The sequence below is a fragment of the Simochromis diagramma genome, unplaced genomic scaffold (assembly GCF_900408965.1).
Source record: "Simochromis diagramma unplaced genomic scaffold, fSimDia1.1 OVJJ01000131.1, whole genome shotgun sequence".
Lineage (NCBI taxonomy): Eukaryota > Metazoa > Chordata > Actinopteri > Cichliformes > Cichlidae > Simochromis > Simochromis diagramma.
The window spans coordinates 1,488,519-1,510,296 of NW_024387200.1; the positions used below are offsets into that span (position 1 = coordinate 1,488,519).

At 39.2% G+C, this 21,778-nt stretch overlaps 2 protein-coding genes across 3 annotated transcripts; both read left to right on the forward strand.

Moving 5' to 3' along the window:
- Positions 1-8,055: 8,055 nt before the first annotated feature.
- LOC120745770 (interleukin-1 beta-like) lies at positions 8,056-10,021 on the forward strand. Of its 2 annotated transcripts, none has more exons than XM_040050914.1 (5): positions 8,056-8,154; positions 8,374-8,608; positions 8,809-8,970; positions 9,203-9,336; positions 9,484-10,021. In XM_040050914.1, exons 2-5 carry the CDS (start codon positions 8,392-8,394, stop codon positions 9,703-9,705), a joined length of 735 nt encoding a protein of 244 aa, XP_039906848.1. In that variant the 5' UTR covers positions 8,056-8,154; positions 8,374-8,391; the 3' UTR covers positions 9,706-10,021. The 2 variants fall into 2 exon arrangements, with proteins under 2 accessions (XP_039906848.1, XP_039906847.1); XM_040050913.1 differs by having other exon boundaries at positions 8,068-8,154; positions 8,371-8,608.
- A 1,100-nt stretch (positions 10,022-11,121) lies between these two features.
- Positions 11,122-21,233, forward strand: ckap2l (cytoskeleton associated protein 2-like). Its single transcript, XM_040050912.1, has 9 exons — positions 11,122-11,448; positions 13,332-13,398; positions 14,601-14,655; positions 14,829-16,015; positions 16,369-16,564; positions 16,941-17,096; positions 17,806-17,866; positions 18,286-18,445; positions 19,854-21,233. Exons 1-9 carry the CDS (start codon positions 11,409-11,411, stop codon positions 20,161-20,163), a joined length of 2,232 nt encoding a protein of 743 aa, XP_039906846.1. The 5' UTR covers positions 11,122-11,408; the 3' UTR covers positions 20,164-21,233.
- Positions 21,234-21,778: the final 545 nt, after the last annotated feature.

A 21,778-nucleotide genomic window follows, 5' to 3' on the forward strand; every position in this document is an offset into this window, starting at 1 on the left:
GTCTCTGTTAATACATGACTTAATAATTGATCAACAAATTGATTTACTCTGCCTTACAGAAACCTGGTTGCAGCAGGATGATTATGTTAGTTTAAATGAATCAACACCCCTGAGTCATTCTAACTACCAGAAATCTCGAAGCACAGGCCGAGGGGGCGGTGTGGCAGCAATTTTTCACACCAGCCTATTAATTAATGAAAGACCAAGACAGACTTTTAATTCATTTGAAAGCCTGATGCTTAACATTGTCCACCCCAGCTGTAAAACTCAGAAACCAGTCTTACTTGTTATCATCCATCGTCCACCTGGGCCTTACACAGAGTTTCTGTCTGATTTCTCAGACTTTTTATCTGATTTAGTTCTGAGCTCAGATAAAATAATTATTGTGGGTGATTTTAACATCCATGTAGATGCTAAAAATGACAGCCTCAACATGGCATTTAATCTGTTATTAGACTCAATTGGCTTCTCTCAAAATGTAAAAGAACCCACCCACCACTTTAATCACACTCTAGATCTTGTTTTAACATATGGCATAGAAACTGAACATTTAACAGTGTTTCCTGAAAACCCTCTCCTGTCTGATCATTTCCTGATAACATTTACTTTTACAATAATTGATTACACAGCGGTGGAGAGTAGACTTTATCAAAGTAGATGTCTTTCTGAAAGTGCTGTAACTAAGTTTAAGAATATAATCCACCCACTGTTATTATCTTCAATGCCCTGTACCATCACAGAGCAGAGAAGCTATCTGAACGCTACCCCAACAGAGGTCGATTATCTTGTTAATAATTTCACCTCCTCACTACGTACGACTCTGGATACTGTAGCTCCTGTGAAAACTAAGGCCTCAAATCAGAAGTACCTGACTCCGTGGTATAATTCTCAAACACGTACCCTAAAGCAGATGACTCGTAATCTGGAGAGGAAATGGCGTGTCACAAATCTAGAGGATCATCATTTAGCCTGGAGAAATAGTTTGCTGCTTTATAAGAAAGCCCTCCGCAAAGCCAGAACATCTTACTATTCATCACTGATTGAAGAAAATAAGAACAACCCCAGGTTTCTCTTCAGCACTGTAGCCAGGCTGACAAAAAGTCAGAGCTCTTTTGAGCCAACCATCCCTTTAACGTTAACTAGTAATGACTTCATGAACTTCTTCACAAATAAAATTTTTATCATTAGAGAAAAAATTACCAATAATCATCCCACAGATGTAATATTATCTACAGCTACTCTTAGTACCATTGATGTTAAGTTAGACTCTTTTTCTCCAATTGATCTTTCTGAGTTAACTTCAATAATTACTTCCTCCAAACCATCAACGTGTCTTTTAGACCCCATTCTTACAAAACTACTCAAAGAAGTCCTGCCATTAATTAATTCTTCGATCTTAAATATGATCAACCTATCTCTAATAATCGGCTATGTACCACAGGCCTTCAAGCTGGCTGTAGTTAAACCTTTACTCAAAAAGCATCTCTAGACCCAGCAGTCTTAGCTAATTATAGGCCAATCTCCAACCTTCCTTTCATATCAAAAATCCTTGAAAGAGTAGTTGTCAAACAGCTAACAGATCATCTGCAGAGGAATGGTTTATTTGAAGAGTTTCAGTCAGGTTTCAGAGCTCATCACAGCACAGAAACAGCTTTAGTGAAGGTTACAAATGATCTTCTTATGGCCTCTGACAGTGGACTCATCTCTGTGCTTGTCCTGCTAGACCTTAGTGCAGCGTTCGATACTGTTGACCATAATATCCTATTAGAGCGATTAGAACATGCTGTAGGTATTACAGGTACTGCACTGCAGTGGTTTGTATCATATCTATCTAATAGACTCCAGTTTGTGCATGTAAATGGAGAGTCCTCTTCACACACTGAGGTTAATTATGGAGTTCCACAGGGTTCAGTGCTAGGACCAATTCTGTTTACATTATACATGCTTCCCTTAGGCAGCATCATTAGAAGACATAGCATACATTTTCACTGCTATGCTGATGACACCCAGCTCTATCTGTCTATGAAGCCAGATAACACACACCAATTAGTTAAACTGCACGAATGTCTTAAAGACATAAAGACCTGGATGGCCGCTAACTTTCTAATTCTTAATTCAGATAAAACTGAGGTTATTGTACTCGGCCCTGAAAATCTTAGAAATATGGTATCTAACCAGATTCTTACTCTGGATGGCATTACCTTGGCCTCCAGTAACGCTGTGAGGAACCTTGGAGTCATTTTTGACCAGGACATGTCCTTCAATGCACATATTAAACAAATATGTAAGACTGCGTTCTTCCATTTGCGCAACATCTCTAAAATTAGAAATATCCTGTCTCAGAGTGACGCTGAAAAACTAGTTCATGCATTTATTACTTCCAGGCTGGACGACTGTAATTCATTATTATCAGGATGTCCAAAAAACTCGCTGAAAAGCCTTCAGCTAATCCAAAATGCTGCAGCAAGAGTCCTGACAGGGACTAGAAAGAGAGAGCATATTTCTCCTGTTTTGGCTTCCCTTCATTGGCTTCCTGTTAAATCCAGAATTGAATTCAAAATCCTGCTCCTCACATACAAGGTCTTAAATAATCAGGCCCCATCTTATCTTAATGACCTTGTAGTACCATATCACCCTATTAGAGCACTTCGCTCTCGCTCTGCAGGCCTACTTGTTGTTCCTAGAGTATTTAAAAGTAGAATGGGAGGGAGAGCCTTCAGTTTTCAGGCCCCTCTTCTGTGGAACCAGCTTCCAGTTTGGATTCGGGAGACAGACACTATCTCTACTTTTATGATTAGGGTTAAAACTTTCCTTTTTGCTAAAGCATATAGTTAGGGCTGGACCAGGTGACCCTGAATCCTCCCTTAGTTATGCTGCAATAGATGTAGGCTGCCGGGGGATTCCCATGATGCATTGACTTTTTCCTTTCCAGTCACCTTTCTCACTCACTATGTGTTAATAGACCTCTCTGCATTGAATCATATCTGTTATTAACCTCTGTCTCTCTTCCACAGCATGTCTTTATCCTGTCTTCCTTCTCTCACCCCAACCGGTCGCAGCAGATGGCCCCGCCCCTCCCTGAGCCTGGTTCTGCCGGAGGTTTCTTCCTGTTAAAAGGGAGTTTTTCCTTCCCACTGTCGCCAAAGTGCTTGCTCATAGCGGGTCATATGATTGTTGGGTTTTTCTCTGTATCTATGAAGCGCCTTGAGGCGACTTTTGTTGTGATTTGGCGCTATATAAATAAAATTGAATTGAATTGAATTGAATTGAATTGAAGCCCTCCCAATCGAAATTTCTCTCTTTGGGGCCTTTTTCTGTAATGTCTAATGTTGTCTGTGTGTAGCAATCTACTTCTAAAACTACTCTATAATACTTAACTGTGTGGTAAGTATAAAACATGTGTGTGATGTAATTATGACATAGTTGTGAGACATATAATAATGAGGTATATTTGTATTAAAGATGACTAAATTCCAACATTACGTATGAACATAAAACACAAGGCAAATATGGAAACCAGCCCAAAGACACCTCAAAGCAATCGCAACAGTGATTGAACAGGTAGAAACAGAGCTGCTTTTATTACCTGTTGAAGTTCAGGGTCTGACTGCTGGGCTGGGGTCGGCATTTACTCAGCTTTAACATCACTCTGGGTTCTTGGCTATATTTGTGTTAGCATGCTGCCTGTGCAGATGCTAGCAAAGAGCCCAAGTTGTGGCTGTTTCTGTCCTGGATGAAGTTTGCACTTGAACGTTTCATTTTGTACAATAGAAATAAAGTTATACAAAGAAGTTATAGTTATACAATGAAAAACAGAAACTATTGCTGCACATGTTAACAACCCCATTCAACAACAAAATCCATTTTATAATAAGTAAATTGTGTTTACCCAGACCTCCTTCTTTCCAGCCACCTCCTCCAGCTTGTCTGGGGGAACACCAAGGTGGTCCCAGGCCAGCCGAGAGATGTAATCGCTCCAGCGTGTCCTGGCTCTGCCCTGGGCCTCCTGCTGGTGGGACATGCCCGGAACACCTCACCCAGGAGGCGCCCAGGAGGCATCTTTATCAGATGCCTGAACCACCTCAGCTGGCTCCAGTTCTACTGTGAGCCCCTCCCAGATGGCTGACCTTCTCACTCACTCTCTCTATCTCTCTCACTCTTCTCAATCTCTACGGCAGAGGCCAGCCACCCTTCACCTCCTGGACACCACCCGACTCACAATTAGGGTTAGGGTTCCTAACCTCCTGCGGTGGTGGGCCTGCAGGAAGATGGGCCCATGTCCGTTTTTTGGGTGGTGCCCGGCCGGGCCTGGCCACCAGATGCTCACCCTCAGGGACCCTCCCCAGGTCTGGCTCCTGAGTGGGGCCCCGGTAACCCTATCCTGGGCAGGGTAAACTGTTCCCTCGGTGGTCTTCTAATAGGGGTCTTCTGAATGGCTCTTTGTGTCGTCCCCCACCCAGGACCAATTTGCCATGACAGACCCTACCAGGGCACAAAACATAGCCCCTGGGATCCCTGGGACACACAAACCCCTCCACCATGAGTAGGTAGCAATTTGCGTAGGAGGACCCAATTCCTTTCATCTTATTTCTCCTAGTTAACCATTGTTGCCTGGCCTGTAAGAAAATTGATGAGAAAAGTCTGCTTCCGCTGTGCTGCAGAGTTTTAAGGGCCACAAATAAAAACTCTGTCACCCAACACCTGTCCATACCCAGCCAACAACAGTTGAGGTAATGTAAAGAGAGGAGAGTATACAACATGCCAGATAACAGACAACCTTGCCTAATACCTCTCCAGACAGGGAGATGTAAAGAGAGGAACTAGTTTAGGACATCCAAACCACAAATGTTGCAAGGTCTCCTCAGCTTGAAAAAAATACAAGCTTATAATCTTTGACTATCTGCTCTACCACCTGTGGCTCAGGTGGTAGAGCAGATAGCCAGTCTGCTTGCCAAATATCATTGGGAAGGTACTAACCCCAAGTTGCTCTCCAATGCAGCCATCAGAATATGAATATGTGTGAATGTTAGATACAAACACTTAGACAGAAAGAGTATTTAAAAAAGTGCTGGTGTGAATGAGTCAAGTTGTGTAAATCACTTTGAGAGCTCAGTTAGCTTAGATATAAGAACCAGTCCATATTTACAGTGACTACGTCCCTTTAAAACCCGAACCATGAAATAACTGCCAGAAATCTTCATTTTTTGATAATGGAGTGTTTGTTGAACCCCAAGACAAAATATATATAAAAATATATCAAATTTTAATCTGCATATGAGTTTTAATTTGTATCACATTTGCTACATAACCCATATTTTTGCAATTTAGTCATTAAAAATGTTTCATGCAATTTAGATCATTTTTTGAGGGTAAAAAAAAGTCATGCTGATGATGTAGAAGTCTCAAAAACTCACAAAAACACATGTATCAGATACGATACACTTGGCTTTAATTAAGCGCCATATGTCTGTTTGTGGTAACTCACCTGTGCGCTATCCTCAACTAGAGATCTAGGGCCCCCTGGATTTTTTTCATAGGGGTGGCCATGGGAGCCACTAAAAATATTGGTGTGGCACACCAAAGCTGAACCGTGCAGCGGCTCAGCAAATGGGAAGAAGTGATGGAAATTGTGAGTGACATACAAAGTGACACAATACGAATGAGAAAAATTGTATATGCAAGAATAAATAACAAATGATTGTTTCAACTCACTGTAAGATGTCTTCCTCTCTCTCTTGCGCCCACGTTTATTAAAAATATTATGAACATAGGACAATCTAGCCAGAGGGCCACTGGGGGGGGGTGGCGGCTAGTGAGTCTCTGCAAAACCCACACTCGGCACTTGCCAAACGAATCCAGGAAGGGCAGCCACCACTTCCTCCACCAACTTCCGTAGGACAGACAATGACCTAGGAACTGGCAGAACCGGCTGAAGACAGCAGCAGTTTTCCACTGCTCTCCTGATCTCAGCACTGCCAGTTTTGTCAGGCCAGATGTTGCTAGGACTCTTTGCATGGTAACAAATGCTACAATTATTGATGCTAATAGAACCAAGCAAGCTAGACTGAATAAGAGGGTTGAAGAACAGGGGGTCTTCCCTCTGCTGGCATAAAACTCAGAGCAGAATCTTTTAACACATAACACTTTGGTTCAGAGTGGTAGAAGGATGAAATCCCTGAGATGTCCGTACCAGTCATCATTTCGATCCACATTTGTGGTTTGTGGTATAAGAAATGCTGAGCAGTCTGAAGACAAAAAGACCTAATGCAATTTTTTATGTCAATGAGTCGCTGTCCACCTTCCCACAGAGGTAACAAAAGTGCTTTGGTAAAAGTTGCCAAAAAAGGCAACCAGTCTCTTCTCTATTTCCTGCATCAGTGTATGTGGAGGCAGGAGCAGGAGCATACGGCATGGCAGATAACAGACAACCATCCCTAATGACTCTCCAGACAGGGACTGGACTGCTGAATCCCCTCCTATCTTCAACAAAACAGCAACTCAAAGCATGAAATATTGTTTTTTCCCGAAACCTGCATCTTGAAGTGTCCTAAACAAATAATCCACTCTATCAAAAGGTTTTTCTTGATCTAACCAAAAAATCCAGCTTTTGAAGATGGAATTTGGACTTTAGATCACAGATTTAGACAGATCCAATTTGGCTCCAGTCATTTCCCAGCTCGTGACATTTGGATCCATTCACAGCAGCTTATTTTAGATTTACAATCTGTCTTCCTTATCTAAAATATTTCATCCTTTCAAAACTGTACTGAAATATCCAAAATCTGTAAAAGCCATTTGAGACATTTGTAATATGCTTAAATTTATGATAAATCTTTCCTTTTTTAGTTAAATATAAAACAGTGACTGTCAGGAAGCCCTCATCTATCAGTGAGGGCTGATATAGAAGCTTAAACTGGGAACATTAAAGCAGAGGGTTTTCTGTCTTTTTATTCAGTAATGGCAGAGATAATAAAATTCTTTATTATTATTTTTTGGAGTTAAAGTGAAAGTTAAAAAAAAAATAGGCAAAAATGGTTGCAAACAGTGGGGTTTTTTTGTCTTTTGCTTTTTGACGTCAAAACACTGATGTAAACTTTAACCTGGGCGTGATAAACGTGCCTGACACACTCACTCATGTCCCAACAAGGAAATCTAGAGTTATTTAAGCACTGTTACACAACTCCACCTAGGAAGTGTACTGGAATTTTTTTTATCACATTAAAATACCGCATTAAATTTTTTTAAAGACGTATGAAGAAAGTTTTTAAATTTCATATGATGAGTTTTCACCTGCTTTCTTGAATTTTTTGTTATTTCTCAAAGATGAGGCAATTTTTAGTCCTGTGTCATGGTGCTGTCGGTCATTGCTCTATTTTAATAGTAGATAGTCTGTATATAACAATGGACATATCAATTCCGTTAAATTTTATCTATAGAGCACAAATCACAACAACATTTACCTTAAAGCGCAGTTGTTTTGATGATCTGGGAATGATGGCTGCTAATGTATGAATGTATGAATCATGTATGAATCTGACTGAGAAATCAAGAGACACTTAATGCTCACAGAGCAGTGACTTGTTACTCCTCTCATCCATCTAATGCAATGCAGCGAAGCGTGTTCGGACCACCACTCAATAAATGCATGGAAAACCCCACTAGGGTTTAAATACCTGGGACTCTTCAACAGTTGGTTTTTAGAACTGAGAAAGCCTCTGGGATGAGAGGTGAAAGTGCTTCACAAAACTTAAACAAGGCTAGTTGCTTACTTACTTACTTAGACTATCATGTCCTGGATATTCATCAAACCTACACAGGCATTCGGGTGAACGTTTGATGGAGTACTGCTGTGTGATCGAGTGAAAGTGCTTTTAATACCTAAAATGAATATAGAGGTACTTTATAATTGCCAGTCTATTTATCCTTTACTTATGACTCTTCTGTGCAGATGCTTCAAGCTGTTGCTTCACCGCCGAGAACCTGTACAACTCCACTATTGCATCATAATGACATATGTGTTGTATGCAATACCAAAGTTCCCTGATGTGGGGATTTAAAAACCCTGCCAGACAGCACAGTCAGGCAGAACAACACTGACAGAACAACAGTGAACACAGCACATTGAAACAGCTTCTGATCTACAAATTTCAACAGGTAAGCTCACTTACAATGTTCGTTTGGTTTTTTGACAGTGTTCATCTTGAGCAGAGAAGAAGATCCTTGCTTTGTAACAGTAGAGAGCAATTTTTTTTAAAAATGCTATAAAAATGTAAATAGTAACAGAAACAAAATAAAGAAAGTATAAGATGAGTAGAAGTTCTGCTGAAAATCCAGCTGTGAGGATAATACAAATTCTTTTCTGTGCTTTAGCAGATCTTAACTCAGTAAAAGATGGACTTCAAAATGAGCTACATGGCTGAGGAATGGAGCCTCAAGATGCCCAAGGGACTGGACTTGGAAGTTTCCCATCATCCAGTGACAATGAAGAGTGTGGTCAACCTCATCATTGCCATGGAGAGGTTAAAGACCAGCAATTCAGAGCCAGTGCTGAGCACAGACTTCCAGGATGAAAACCTGCTTTCCATCATGCTGGAGAGCATTGTGGAAGGTAATCACAAGTTTAATACTGGAAAAACTCATAATGAGCCATTATCTCTTCTATAAAATATGAATTAGGTTTAGCTATTTTGAATTCTCTTTAGATTAATACACAAATAATGGATCTTTCCATTTTACCATCCTAGTCACAAGTAGACAGAAATCTAGTTTAACACCATATTCAACCATGCATGTCTGTTTTTGTCCCAGAGCATAGTGTGATCGAGAGGACAGGTGCACCACCTCAGTTCATCAGCAGGGATGAGACTGAGTGCACTGTGACTGACAGCCAAAAGAGGAGCTTGGTTCTGGTCCAAAGCAGCATGGAGCTCCATGCAGTGATGCTGCAGGGAGGCAGTGATGACCGCAAAGGTAACTACATGTGACACTTAGACGTTTAAATAGTTTAAAATCATTAAAAATATTCAATCATCATCCATGTTGTTAGAAACATGAAGTAGAAAAGAACTAAAATGCCATAAAGTAGAAAGGATAGGTAACTTGAATTTATTAAATTGATTCAATTGTGCCTCTAACATTTTCCTGCTTACGTACGCTGCCATGATTTATTAAAATGACCCTGTATCCATCACTCTCTCCACAGTGCACCTGAACATGTCGACCTACGCGCACCCTACACCCATCGCTGAGACCAGGCCTGTCGCTCTGGGCATCAAAGGCACAAACCTCTATCTGTCTTGTCACGAGGATGACGACAAGCCAACCCTCCACCTGGAGGTAAACTTCTTTCAGGAATCTCACATGAAAAGCACACCATTTGTTATAATCTATAAGACACTGCACACATATAGATGAATTAATATTTGATATCAGGCCTAATTTTGTTGACTGAAACTCTCTGACATGGATGTTTGCTCTTCTCAGGAGGTGACGGATAAAAACAGTCTGACAAGGATAAGCGCTGAAAGCGACATGGTGCGATTTCTCTTCTATAAACGCGACACTGGGCTCAGCATCAGCACTCTCATGTCTGTCCGCTGCCCCAACTGGTACATCAGCACAGCGCAGGACGACGACGAGGTGGTGGAAGTGTGTCAGGAGGCCGCCCCACGCTACAGAAGCTTCAACATCCAGCGCCAGAGTTAAAACCCATTAAGGATTCCCAAGATGAATTTTGGAGCTCTATTTGCGCTCCAGTTTGACCTTCTTAAAGTATGTGCTAGGTACATAAATTGGAATAATTAATGATGTAAAGTTACATCACAAGGTAGCATCATTGTGCTCTCTGAGCATCTGGTGTGTAGTTATTAATCAATAATTTAACATACTGTTGATGCTTTTATATATGTATTTATTCATCTATTTATGCTATTGCAAGATGTTAATTATTTGTTTGGTTGTTTGTTTTTACAAACAAGTATTTAAATGATCTAACAATCTGAAATAAATTTTTTATTCCCAATTTATATTTGTGGCTGATATATTCTTTAAATATCTGGTAATCCACTCAAATAGGGATAAATAACAGACAATAACAGTCTCTCACCACAACATACAGCAAAGTTCACAAAATGTTATTTGTGAAAATAGTCATAAAACAACCACTGTTCCTCAGCTCCGTGCAACGCGGTGTTCTGTAATAAACCCCGAGTCAGAATAGAGCCGATGACACCGACAGGCTACACACTGATCAGTACAGCCGGTTCTGTGATTGGCAACTAAACATTAACCATCATAACCCTGATCACTTTCTGCCCAACTTATTGGACAGGCAGATCACTTTATCTATCAGACTCTGCTGATCCAAGCACAGATACCTTGTGCAATAAATCTTTACAATGCAAGATTTCCGTTCTGATATGAGTTTATTTAAACTCTGCCCAATCCAACACATTGTGTGCACATTAAGCCACTTTATTGCAGTGTCTCCTACACGTTTCACTCTGTTACGGTGAGAAATTTGTTGGGTTTCTGACATTTATTTTATACATTTAGTAAACTACTTTTATTTTCTTATTTTTCTTAATCTAATTCATTGAGTCATCTGGCTAAACTTACTGGAGTTACTTACTAGAGCCATTTAATGGTATTTTATTCAGTTTTTGCTTTGATATTTTGCTTACTGAGCTCCTTCAATTTTACTATATATCCTGTATTTAATTAAGCATTTTTTTCCTGTTCTGGTACAATGGTACATTGTCGCCACCAAGTGGCAGAGTGGACTAAAAGCATTCTTACCAAACAAACATTCTTACCAAACAAATTAGTCTGTCTAAATCAGTGTATCTTAGTTTTTGTTTGTTTGGTGCCTGGACTTAACTGCTAATTGTCTACAATTGATTATGTATGACTTTGACTTATAAGGGATACAACGTCTTCCCAGACGCCATTATGTTGTCCTGCCTTTAATTTTTTAAATTTGGATCACTAAGTAATTTAAAATAAAACCTATGTTTCCAAAAAAACCTCTCATTTCAGTCTCCACTTTAATGAGCTGTATCGTACCTTCTTATTTATGTCGTCTACGGTGATATTTTGAAGAGTTTTTATACAAAGTTTGGTCATATAATAAAGCACAGCTGACACATCATGTCCAGGAAATGGTGCGCCTGCCTTTCATTCATTTGCACAGATGATTTCTGCTCTAATCAGCGCACGAGTTTTGCGCAAGTGTGTTGTTTTCCCCCGAAATTTCAAATCATCCAATCAGAGAAAGGAGGCGTTAACTCCCGGCAATTTCGAAAGCGGATGCGCGAGCGCAGTTATTATGGGCGAAGTTAACGTGTTTGAAACACGTTTGTTTAGCTGATTTCTACAAACTTATACGACGAAAACAATTTCTATTAGAAATGGAAGAAGGGGAATCCGAGCCAGTGCTTTCCAGAAAAGGTTAGCGAGTTTATTAAGTTCCATAAAAGCTAGCAAAGTTTAAACGGTTAACAAGACGTTATGGCTGCGAGTTAGGAAACGTTAACTTACAGTACAGTTAGTATTAGCAATTCAGGGTGGAAGAAGACGGATAGAGTTAAGTGGGTGGTAACACTAAAAAGTGACTTTTATCCGCAGCTGAGGTGCCTTTTGAGTATTTTAACCGACCTTCCTAATGGCGGTCTGTCCATGCAGGAGTCTGCTTTGTTTGTTTTGTTTAACACGTACAATTCATATTCATGCTTTCATAGCATTGTCCCGGTCAATTCCCTTATTGTATCAACAACAAATTACGAACTATATATTCTTTTACAATGTATAAATAACTGGTCTGACATTAATAAATAGAAGATTGAGTCTTAAATAAAGTTTGAGATCCTGGATAGTGTAACAGCCAAAATGATTTAATGCATGGCTGTGAAAATAGGCAAGGAAACTCTGGACCTGTTGGAATTTATTATATAACCAATTTATAACCATACAATCACCCTGTTCTCACTTCTGTATGTGTAACAAGCACAAAACGTGCTATTGCTATCTTTCCTGTATTCAAAACAGTGGTCGAAGACGTACATGTGTGGGACTCACAATGATTTCCCTCACTCACTGAAATGGCATCTTAGGCACCTTTATAATCTTATTATGACCCACAATCCCACTTTTGATTTCTGTTTTATTCTCAGTTAGCTCAGAATAAGTGGATTGGAACATTTTTATTGTTTAATTTTCACGCATTGTGGGTACTTGTTCTTGCAGGAGCAAAGACAGGGAGCGCCACATGTAATGTACTCACATTAATAAAGCACATTTCTAGTCTTACTGACCACTCAAAGAGGTTCTAAGTCCTACTTTAATTCTACATTCATACAGCACTTATCTGTACACTTTCAAGCACTTTAACATCCACAGCAAATTTAGAATCACCAATTAACCTAACATGAATGTCTTTTAGCCAGAGCACCTAGAGAAAATAAAGAGGACTGAGGACCAACTGCTTGTTCTGAGTGTTTACATCTCTATAAACCTATGACCTCTGTTCTGTATGTGAACCACATATAGTTATACTAGATAAGATAAGAGAGATAAGATAAGATAAAACATTATCAATCCCTCGGGTGGGTTCCTCTGGGAAATTCGGTTTCCAAAAGCACAGCACCGACAGAAGTTACAGTTACAGAATATTATATATATATATATATTTAAACACACACACACATATATAAATAAGATATACGAAGGGGATAAATAGGAATAAAAATACAAGTGAATTGCACATTTCAAGTATTGAGGTCTATTGCACCGTTGACTATTAACAAAAGTATTGCACAAAAGGTATTGCATAGTGAAGTGAAGTACTACTATGCTCCTACACTGTTTGGAGATTTTCCCATGATCCTTCAAAGACCAGCAGGTGTCAGCCTCTGCTTGAACCTGCACAAATGTGGTGGGAACACATATGTTTCGTATTACAATTTCAAGATCCCTCTTGAACTCTCTCCCTTAAAATATACACACATATATGACATGTACAATTTCAACCGTCCCCAAAACCACCATTTTCATTGATTTGACCCAGAATAGCATCAAAGTACAAAACTTTTTTTTATCACCTGCCCATTCAACTAAAATATTCCCATGTATTTGTATATATATTGTATATATTGCTATAGCGAACAGCCAAACCAAGAACAACACAAACAACAAATACATGATGTTGCTTCGTACTAATCCTTTAGAATTTTCAGTTCAGGCATTTCATGAATCTCAAGTTTGGCGTTTACATGTGAGTATAGTGAAAAATCTTTATTTGATGGTGCTTAATTCCTGTATGTTTTCTGTCACAGAGATCCGTAAGCAGAAGCTAATGGAATATCTGGCAGCAAAAGGAAAGCTGAAGCTACCTGAAGCAAGGTAAGAATAAAACTGCATGTGGAAAAAAAATGTTTTATGAAATGTTGCTGGGTGTTGAAAGGAGACAGCCCATCACCAGGAATTTATTATCTGGGACTGTGCCAGGTTTAGAACTGAAGAGGCCTCTTGGATGCAGTGTTGATTTTGAGAGCTAATTTTGATTACGTTTTAGTCAAGGTGTTTTGAGTAAAAAGTCATTTAGTTTTAGCCATAAATTATTTAAGTTTTAGTTGTCTAAATATAAGATTAAAGTAGACTAAATCTAAAGTTGAATCTGGTGAATAAAATATAAAGCATAAAAAGTTTCTCGTGTTTTTACTGGTGAGAGTTGCTCCACACGGTTTAAAACGAGTCTTATTGTCCTTGACATCAAATGCAAAATGTGTCCGTAAGTATGCTCTCTCTTACTTGCAGGCGTTGGCTCTTTTTTTTTCCGATGAGAAACATGAGCATGGGCACTCCAACCTGTTTGTTGAGGCAGATCAAATTGTACATGTCTAACATCGTTTGACTGATTGGATCACTTCCAAACTCATTCCACTTTTCATTTTGTTATTAAATATTATCAAGTGTCAGTACATTTCATTATAGTTTTTGTCCTCGTGCATGAGTTTTTATTTAGTTATCATTGTTTTCTCTTGCATTAGAATCAAAATCTCAAAAAAAAAAACGCCCAGTTAACCTCTTTTCAAACACCCAAGAAAATGTGAGAATGAAACACTCCCCTATGGGTATATATGGTAATCCATATAACAAATCAGACTGATTTTTTTCTGGGATTTAAATCCCCCACAAAGTCTCAAATCTTTCATATTTTTAAAGTATAAAAATAAATAAAACATCTAAGCAGTGAACATTGCATCTATCTATGTAGATATATCATAAACCTATTGACCTATATTTGCATATACTTATTTACAAATCCACATTCCATTTAATAAAACAAAAAGAGGTCCATTGGGTTCATGGATTTTATGTGCACTGACCATGAGTCAATGAAACCAAATAATTGTAATTATTTTTTGCGTTGTATGAACAGATGAATGATAAACATAGGGGGAAAATAAATTCTTACCACAGACTTTAACAAAAATAAAATCAGTTAATGATCAACTCTAAAAAGATATCTGGTCATCATTTGGAAATTGTTGAAGCTCATTTTCTGTTTTGATAAATTAAGTAACTGATGTTTCACTCTTTAGGTCAAACCTAATTGGAAACTCTGTGAGTAAGAAGCCTGTGACATCTACACAAAAGGTACAGCTTGAATGCACGAACTGTTACTCACAAATCTGACAACAAAATCTTTAAATAATTCAGTGTCAGCGAAGGAAGGAATCTGAAACAGTTTGTTGGCTGGACAGAGATGCTGTTTGGAATCAGGCTAGTGTTGATTCCCTTTTTGTTAATTCGTAGTTTTTCTTTCACAGGTTGTTGCAGGAAAAGAAAACAAAGCTCCAGTTGACGGATTCAAGCGTAATATCACAAAAGGTCAAAGCGTGACAGCTCAGGCCAGTCGAGGCCCTGAAAAGAAAGCATTTGGTGTCAGTAACAAAGGAAATGTAAATGGCAATATACTGACGGCACAGCAGAACAACAGTCGTCCAGCACAGCCAAAACATAATCGAAACCCTTCGCTCACCAGAACATACAATGTTGTGTCCTTCAAACCTCACCTGAATGGAGCCGGCCATGTCAACAAGCAGGCAAATGCAGGAATTCAAACTTCAGGCAAAGCCCCTTTAAACACAGCTCATACAGTCAGAGTCAAATCAAAAAGCAAATTCAGCTTTGGCCCAAGTTCTGCCATATCAGGTCCAACGATGACGGTCAGTACCAGGATTAGTCTTGGCCCCCTTGTCAAAACAAAAACAGGACTTACTCCTGCAGTGATCCAGTCAAGAGCCACAAAGCCAAACCTACCACATACCTCTGTCACTGCAGCTAGTACAACTACCACAAATCAAATTGCGAAGAAGGTGCAATCCAGCAGCAAGTCAACAACGTCTGTTTCGCAGAGGTTTGCTGCAAATATTTCTTCAACTATGGGAGCTAAGAATAAAGTTCAGGGTCAAAACAAACTTAACTCTAAACCTGTTCTAGGTAGTCATTCTCAGCCATCTAAAAGTCAGTTATCAAGTGGACTGAAAACAACATACACATCTCTCAAGTGCACGGTTGCGTCTTTTAAGCCAGAGGTAAGAGTAGCAGCAAAAAAATCAACTGGTCAGCCTGCAAACAAGTCCACAAAGCCAAGAACTGAACCTAAAGGGGAGAAGAGCCAGCCATGCAAAGCTGCCTTCCAAACATTCTCGAGGCCGGCTAACACATGCAACTCTCGACCTGTCGGTGAGCCTGCTGTGACTGATACGGGAAGGAAAACCAAGATAACTAAAGAGACAGCTGGCAAGACAGAAAATCGTGCTTCAAATGCTCCTCCGCTCAAATCTGGTGTAAAAAGTAGAGTCGCTCCACTTATTTCACAGACAGTCCCGCCACCTTCCAGGACCGTCCGTCTCACAGGACAAGCCACAAACACGAAGACCCCAAAAGTCCAGAGTAAGGTCTTTCCTCAGACTGAGGGAAAGAAACTGACTGCTGCCCAGGTGGAAAGAATGTAAGTAGAACAGTACAGGTAACTGTACTACAAAATTGTGACATGGTACAGTTTGCTAGATTTCCAATGTAGTTCACAGTGGGATTAAGTTTGCCTTGTGACTTCGGCCCCAGTGACCTCAGTTCTTTCTGTATGTGATGAACACCAAAAGTTATCTGTAGGACGAGATAACTTTTCAGTATTAGTATATACTGACTTTATTTGGCTTAAGCAGATCCAAATATAAAAACTATTATCTCGATCAATCACGGATCGATTTCTAGGTCAGTTTGTCACTGTAGACATTCCAAGCTCTGTTTTCATAGTTACATGTAATATTGCTCATTAATAACTCATCTCATTTTGACATAAAGGAAAAAACTGCAGGAATGGCGGGAGTCCAAAGGCATTACCTACAAACGTCCTCCAATGCAAGGCAAACCTCAGGTCAGGCGCACGGTCTCAGTGCCTCAGCCTTTCTGGGCCTCCATGACTGAAGAAGATGAGGCCTACTCCCTCATCTGTGCTGTAGATAGATCCCTGGCTGACTGCCTCAAGTTGCTGAGAGAGGTGTGTGTGTTGTATTTGATTTGATTCAGTGTCACTTTTCATTTAACTGCTCACCTGAAGTTGTGTAGTAAACACAGAGAACAGACTTGAAAGTTTGTCGTCTCGGTGTAGTCATTAGATAAAGTAAGAAAAATGCATTTGATACAGAAAATATTGTCTCACCTTGTTTGAAAGCAGATGTGCTTTTACCTGGTAAAACTTACAAGAAGAATATAACAGGACATCAGAGAATTTCAACCCCTACATTTAACTTTTTCTCACACCGGGTTAGTCATTACGTAATGGTAGCGTAAAAAAGTTATGACTAAAGATAAACATAAAATAAACTCTTTGGAGTATCCTGCCAGTTACTTGAGAACACGTTTCACACCTGCAGGGTTGCCGAGACCAGGTGAAGGAGGTTCTTTCCCGCCTGCCTGCCGTTTCCCAGAAATTTGCGAAATATTGGATCTGTCAAGTCCGCCTCATGGAGCAAGAAGGAAACTTCGATGTCCTACCCATGTTCGAAGAGGCTGTTCGTATTGTGTTGGAGGTAAGGCAACAGTGACATTCAGACTCTCAAGGTCTTTTATGTATTAAAAAAGCATCTTCCTCTTCCATCTGTAGTCTTGTGCACACCTACATAAACAAAACGGCTCACTCAGAGAAAACGAAATTTTATAATATAACAGAGGCCAAAAATAGCATAGCAAATCTTAACTTAAATGACTCTGTTGTTGATGCATCAGTGTGGGGTTTTCAGCATTTTTGGGGGGTGGGTGGGGAGGGGGGTTATGTCATGCATCCTGTTTGTCTTTAGTGCAGTATTCCAGATAACTCGGAGACCAGAATTAAGTGAGTTCCAGTATCACTGTTCGGAAAAAAAACCAAACAGGTTTTTGTTCGGCTTCTTAGCTAGGTAGAGCAGTTCAAAAACAACACTGCTGCAGCATGTTCATGGATAGATATTTAGTGAGTCACAAATACACATTCCAACTAGTAGCTTGGAAATTCTGACTGCATTTGGAAAACTGTCTTTCTCTTTAATCAAGTTTTCCCTTTATAGAAACGTTTGTATATGTTAGTCACTTTTCATTTTTAATTGGTCTAGCATGAAATTGTGCCATATAAACAAATTTGAACTTGATACGCGTATAGTTAACTTTAACTCAGAGCAGGATGTGAAGAGTTTGTCATCTCTGGGGAAAGCTTTCCACTAATGTATAATAATCCTGTTTTCCTGTAATTGTATTTTGTTGTAGCCAGTAGATGAGCTGCGGATCGTGGTGTTTGACATTCTGAAGAAAAAGGACGAGATCCAAGGTAACTCACCTTCATGACCTTGGTGGGGGCAGCGGCAGCGTTAAGATTTACAATAGATAACTTTAGTTCTTAGATAAGGGGTGTCAAACTCATTTAATTCATGGGGAACATACAGCCTAATATGAAATTAAAACCGTTGCATAATAATATACGTTTCCTTCCTTTTAAACAAAAATACGACCATGAATGTTATTTAAAATATGCACATTTAATAAGATGCACATTTTTAGAGTATATGATTACCAGTCTGAGGTACTGGTATGGTATCCAAAGCCTGGGTATTGTCTTTGTCATTGGAAGTGTAAATGTGCAGCTACTAAATGCACACATTTTCTACATCAAATCAAGTCCTGTTAATTCTTGCAGGATATTTTCCCCAATTAAATTTAGTAAAACCCACATTTTCATGTTGTTTTCAGCTAAAGAACAGGACAAAGAGGTCGAACATATTCCAACACCTGAAAACACTCCAGATTGTGGCAGCAATCCACTGATGACCCCCAAACCTGTCAGAGCGCTCATTTATGGGGAGAGAGGAGAGTCGTCTGTGGTCAAGTACAAGATCACAGCAACCCCTGGGTGTGTTCGAGTCATCGTTTCATTTTCTCCATGTTATTGTTCTCTGATGTATTTGTTTCGTCGCTCAAAATTTTTTAGCATTAGTTCAGCTCTAATCTGTTTGATGACAGAGCCCATGAGTTGTAAGCTACTGAGGTTATGAGCCATCGACTTTTCATGATAACAACGCCAACGGCTCGTTTCCTTTTTTGCATTCACACGGAAATAAAAGCATTGCATAGTTAATAATGGGGGGAATTTCTGCATCAGTTTGCAAAGAGCATGAAGAGAAGAACAAAATGTGGGAAAAATGGGACATTGTCAGTCAATCCCATTGAATAATCTCAAGGCACACTCTAGATTATTTGTGCCAAGTTTACTGTGTTCTGTAGATACTGTGAGTAATGTAAATCTATATAAAGAGTGTTTGTCGTGCTCCTTTGAACACTGTCCCACAGACAACTTTTAAGAGATCACTCACTAAAATCACTGCTGGATGCACAGTTTGAGAAAGGCTAAGTTGTTGTGTTGCTTTGTCATTTGAGTGTAAATATTGAAATGAGCTACACCCAGGCTCTGTGCCCTCAGCTAGAAAAGCTGCTTTGCTCCTGCCGTGTGTCTCTGGCAATAAGATATTTCCTCATTGTTTTTTATTCGCGTAGGGAAGCACGCTTCACAATACTGAGCTGTTCTCTTCACATAAATTAAATCCAGTTTTCTTAGCCGTCCGTTCGTTGACCGTGAGTTGTCTCCCATGACTTACCGGAGTCTTTCAGCCCTGCTCTGACACATTGAAATGACATGTTTGAACCATTCAAACCGTCCTGTGTTTTTGTTTGTTGTTTTTTTATTCTCGACCCATTTTTGCAGCTAAGTAACTTCTTCATGCAAGATATAGATTTGTTCTTATGGTCCTTATGCTATTATTTTATTTCTTCAAATAATACAGTGTACACAGTGATGTAAAATTAGCTTTTAAAACCTGTGTATGTTGCGTGTATGGTGCTGCGGTAATCCGTGCATATATTTAGAACTAAACAACAGCATTTATCAAAAGAGGTCCAAAAGCAAACACTCCACTAAAACAGGGTCAGATAATTCTTTAAGTGATGCTGATATTATAATAATGATACTGTTAATTTGTGTTCAGGCTGCTGTAGAAACACATGTTAAACACAGTAAACTGTAATGTTAGAACCTTTTTCACTGATCTGTGTGCTTTATTTGGTTTCACCTTTTTCCTCATTCTGTTTGAAGTATGCTTTTTGTTTTAATCACAAGTCCGAAGCAATAAGAAAGAAAAAATATGCACAATGAGAATCATATCCAAGCAGCTTAACAAAGAAATGATGAGTTATTTACAGTTTTTACAGCAAGATGTTTTGTTTTTCCCGTGGATTATAATTAATTATGTTTTATCTTCACTTAGTGGCCCTCCAAGTCAACAGAGAGAGTCAGTAAAGGTCAACGGTCAGGAGGTTCGCTTCTTCACCCCGGTTAGGCGGTCAGTGCGAATCGAGAGAGCCTCGTTCCAATACCCCTCTCCCCTTCAGGACCACGACCTGTGCGTGAACTCGTACAATGACCTGCTCTGTGAGGACGAGAAAGAGAGAAGCGAAGAGCAAACGGATTGGGAACCCAGCCCGTCTGAAAGTGGTGCACCAGTGTACGTTTACAGAGAAAACGAGGCGCTCAAAGACAAAGTGGTTGTCCAGCTAGTCTGTGACGACGATGATTAGCTTCAGTGGTTTATCAATATTACACCATTTGTTACTTTTAATGTGGAAGGGAGGGTGAAAAAAAATTTAGTCTGCATGCTTCGATGCTTTCACCCTTCTGTGATTTGAGAATATGAGTTTCCTTGTAAATATATTGGCTGATATTTTGGGGAGATTGTTGTTTTTTTCATAATTTGGTGTTTGACACTTCCTCATGGAAAACCTGTTGTGTTTATTTGGCTGCTCTGCACACTGTTTATTCACATACACGCCCTCCTGTTCATATACGCAGCACACTTCTCACTACCTAAGTACACATTCTCTTGATGCCGTTTCTTTTCAGTTATGACCTCCTATTGTCTCTCATTCCTTTTAGTTACGCCTGTGACTCAATGACATGACACATTTGACCTTTTCAAACACTCAGTTTTCCTTTTTTTCCTTTTTGGATATTTTTAATATTTCAAGTATTTGATATACTCCCTTATGGAGAAGATGTTGAGTTTATTGTCCTGACTTTGTTATTTTTTTATTTTCGAAGAATGCAATGTAAATAGTAATGTAAAATAAATATTTTCTCTTTAAAGCCTATAAATCTGTATGTGTATATATTGCATGTATAGTTTTGCAGCACTTCTTGCATAACTTGGGGACTAAAATAAACAGCGATGGATCAAAAACTGCTGTGGCTGTTGGAGCTGGAAGTGTAGAACTAAGTTGCTCTGCACAGCAGGTCTGCATCATAAATATGTACAAATATGGTATTAATACGGAATAACAGAAACTGAGAACGTGTTTTGCCACATTTTCTCAATTTAAATGAATAAAAATACAAGTGGAAAGCCTTTACTGAAAGTCTGGGTGACTCATATTCAGGTATTGGGTGTGAGAACAACTTTAAAATTGCTATTTAAGAAACATCAGTCAAAAAAAGAATAAGATTTGCAGACTACATTCAATAAGAAATGAATTGAATTTAGTTTACGCCTGTTTGATACTCAGTCGGACCCTCTTTTGTCTTCAGAACGTCCTTAATTCTTCGTGGCATAGATTTAGCATTCCTCCAAAATTTCATTCATATTTACTGGCAGCACAGAGGTGGTTTCTTGGCTCAGACTTTTTTCTCTGTGTGTAATTCTAAAACAGCTCAGTGTTTAATAATGTTTAGAATAAAATGAGATAACCTTATCAATACAGTGCTAATGACTTTCCGGTGTTTATAAAAGAACTCATTGTGCTCCTAAGTGAGTAATGCTCACTAAACCTATTCCCACGTTCAATTCAACTATATTTTTGTAATATCAAACTGAATTTTAAAACCTCACAGTTTGCAAACCAGCCACTAAGAGTTCTAGAGTTAAGTCAATGTTACATACCGTCTGCACAACAAGCTGTTGATGTCTTAGAAATGTGCAGATATAGAAAAACCCTCATTTAGTGCCACATAAAGGAACCTGTGTGATTTTTTTTATAGTTTGCACGTAGTCTAGCTCCCTGTGAGTAGGCTACACCCACAGTGGAACTGACCCACTGCTTGCTCTTTCTGTTTAAAGTAGCAGTAAAAATATTCATACTCAGTGCTTTTTGTTAATGAGTGAGGGGAACTAGTGAGCCAAAGGAACTTCTGTGGTTACAC

What these genes read in the sequence shown, in the direction of transcription:
- ckap2l (XM_040050912.1), top strand. Translation starts at nt 11,409, where the DNA reads ATGGAAGAAGGGGAATCCGAGCCAGTGCTTTCCAGAAAAG. An exon ending in CTGAAGCTACCTGAAGCAAG is followed by an intron (nt 13,399 to 14,600) that starts GTAAGAATAAAA and finishes TTCACTCTTTAG; the next exon opens with GTCAAACCTAATTGGAAACT. An exon ending in GCTGCCCAGGTGGAAAGAAT is followed by an intron (nt 16,016 to 16,368) that starts GTAAGTAGAACA and finishes TTTGACATAAAG; the next exon opens with GAAAAAACTGCAGGAATGGC.
- LOC120745770 (XM_040050914.1), top strand. Translation starts at nt 8,392, where the DNA reads ATGGACTTCAAAATGAGCTACATGGCTGAGGAATGGAGCCTCAAGATG. An exon ending in GCTGGAGAGCATTGTGGAAG is followed by an intron (nt 8,609 to 8,808) that starts GTAATCACAAGT and finishes TTTTTGTCCCAG; the next exon opens with AGCATAGTGTGATCGAGAGG. An exon ending in AGGCAGTGATGACCGCAAAG is followed by an intron (nt 8,971 to 9,202) that starts GTAACTACATGT and finishes CTCTCTCCACAG; the next exon opens with TGCACCTGAACATGTCGACC.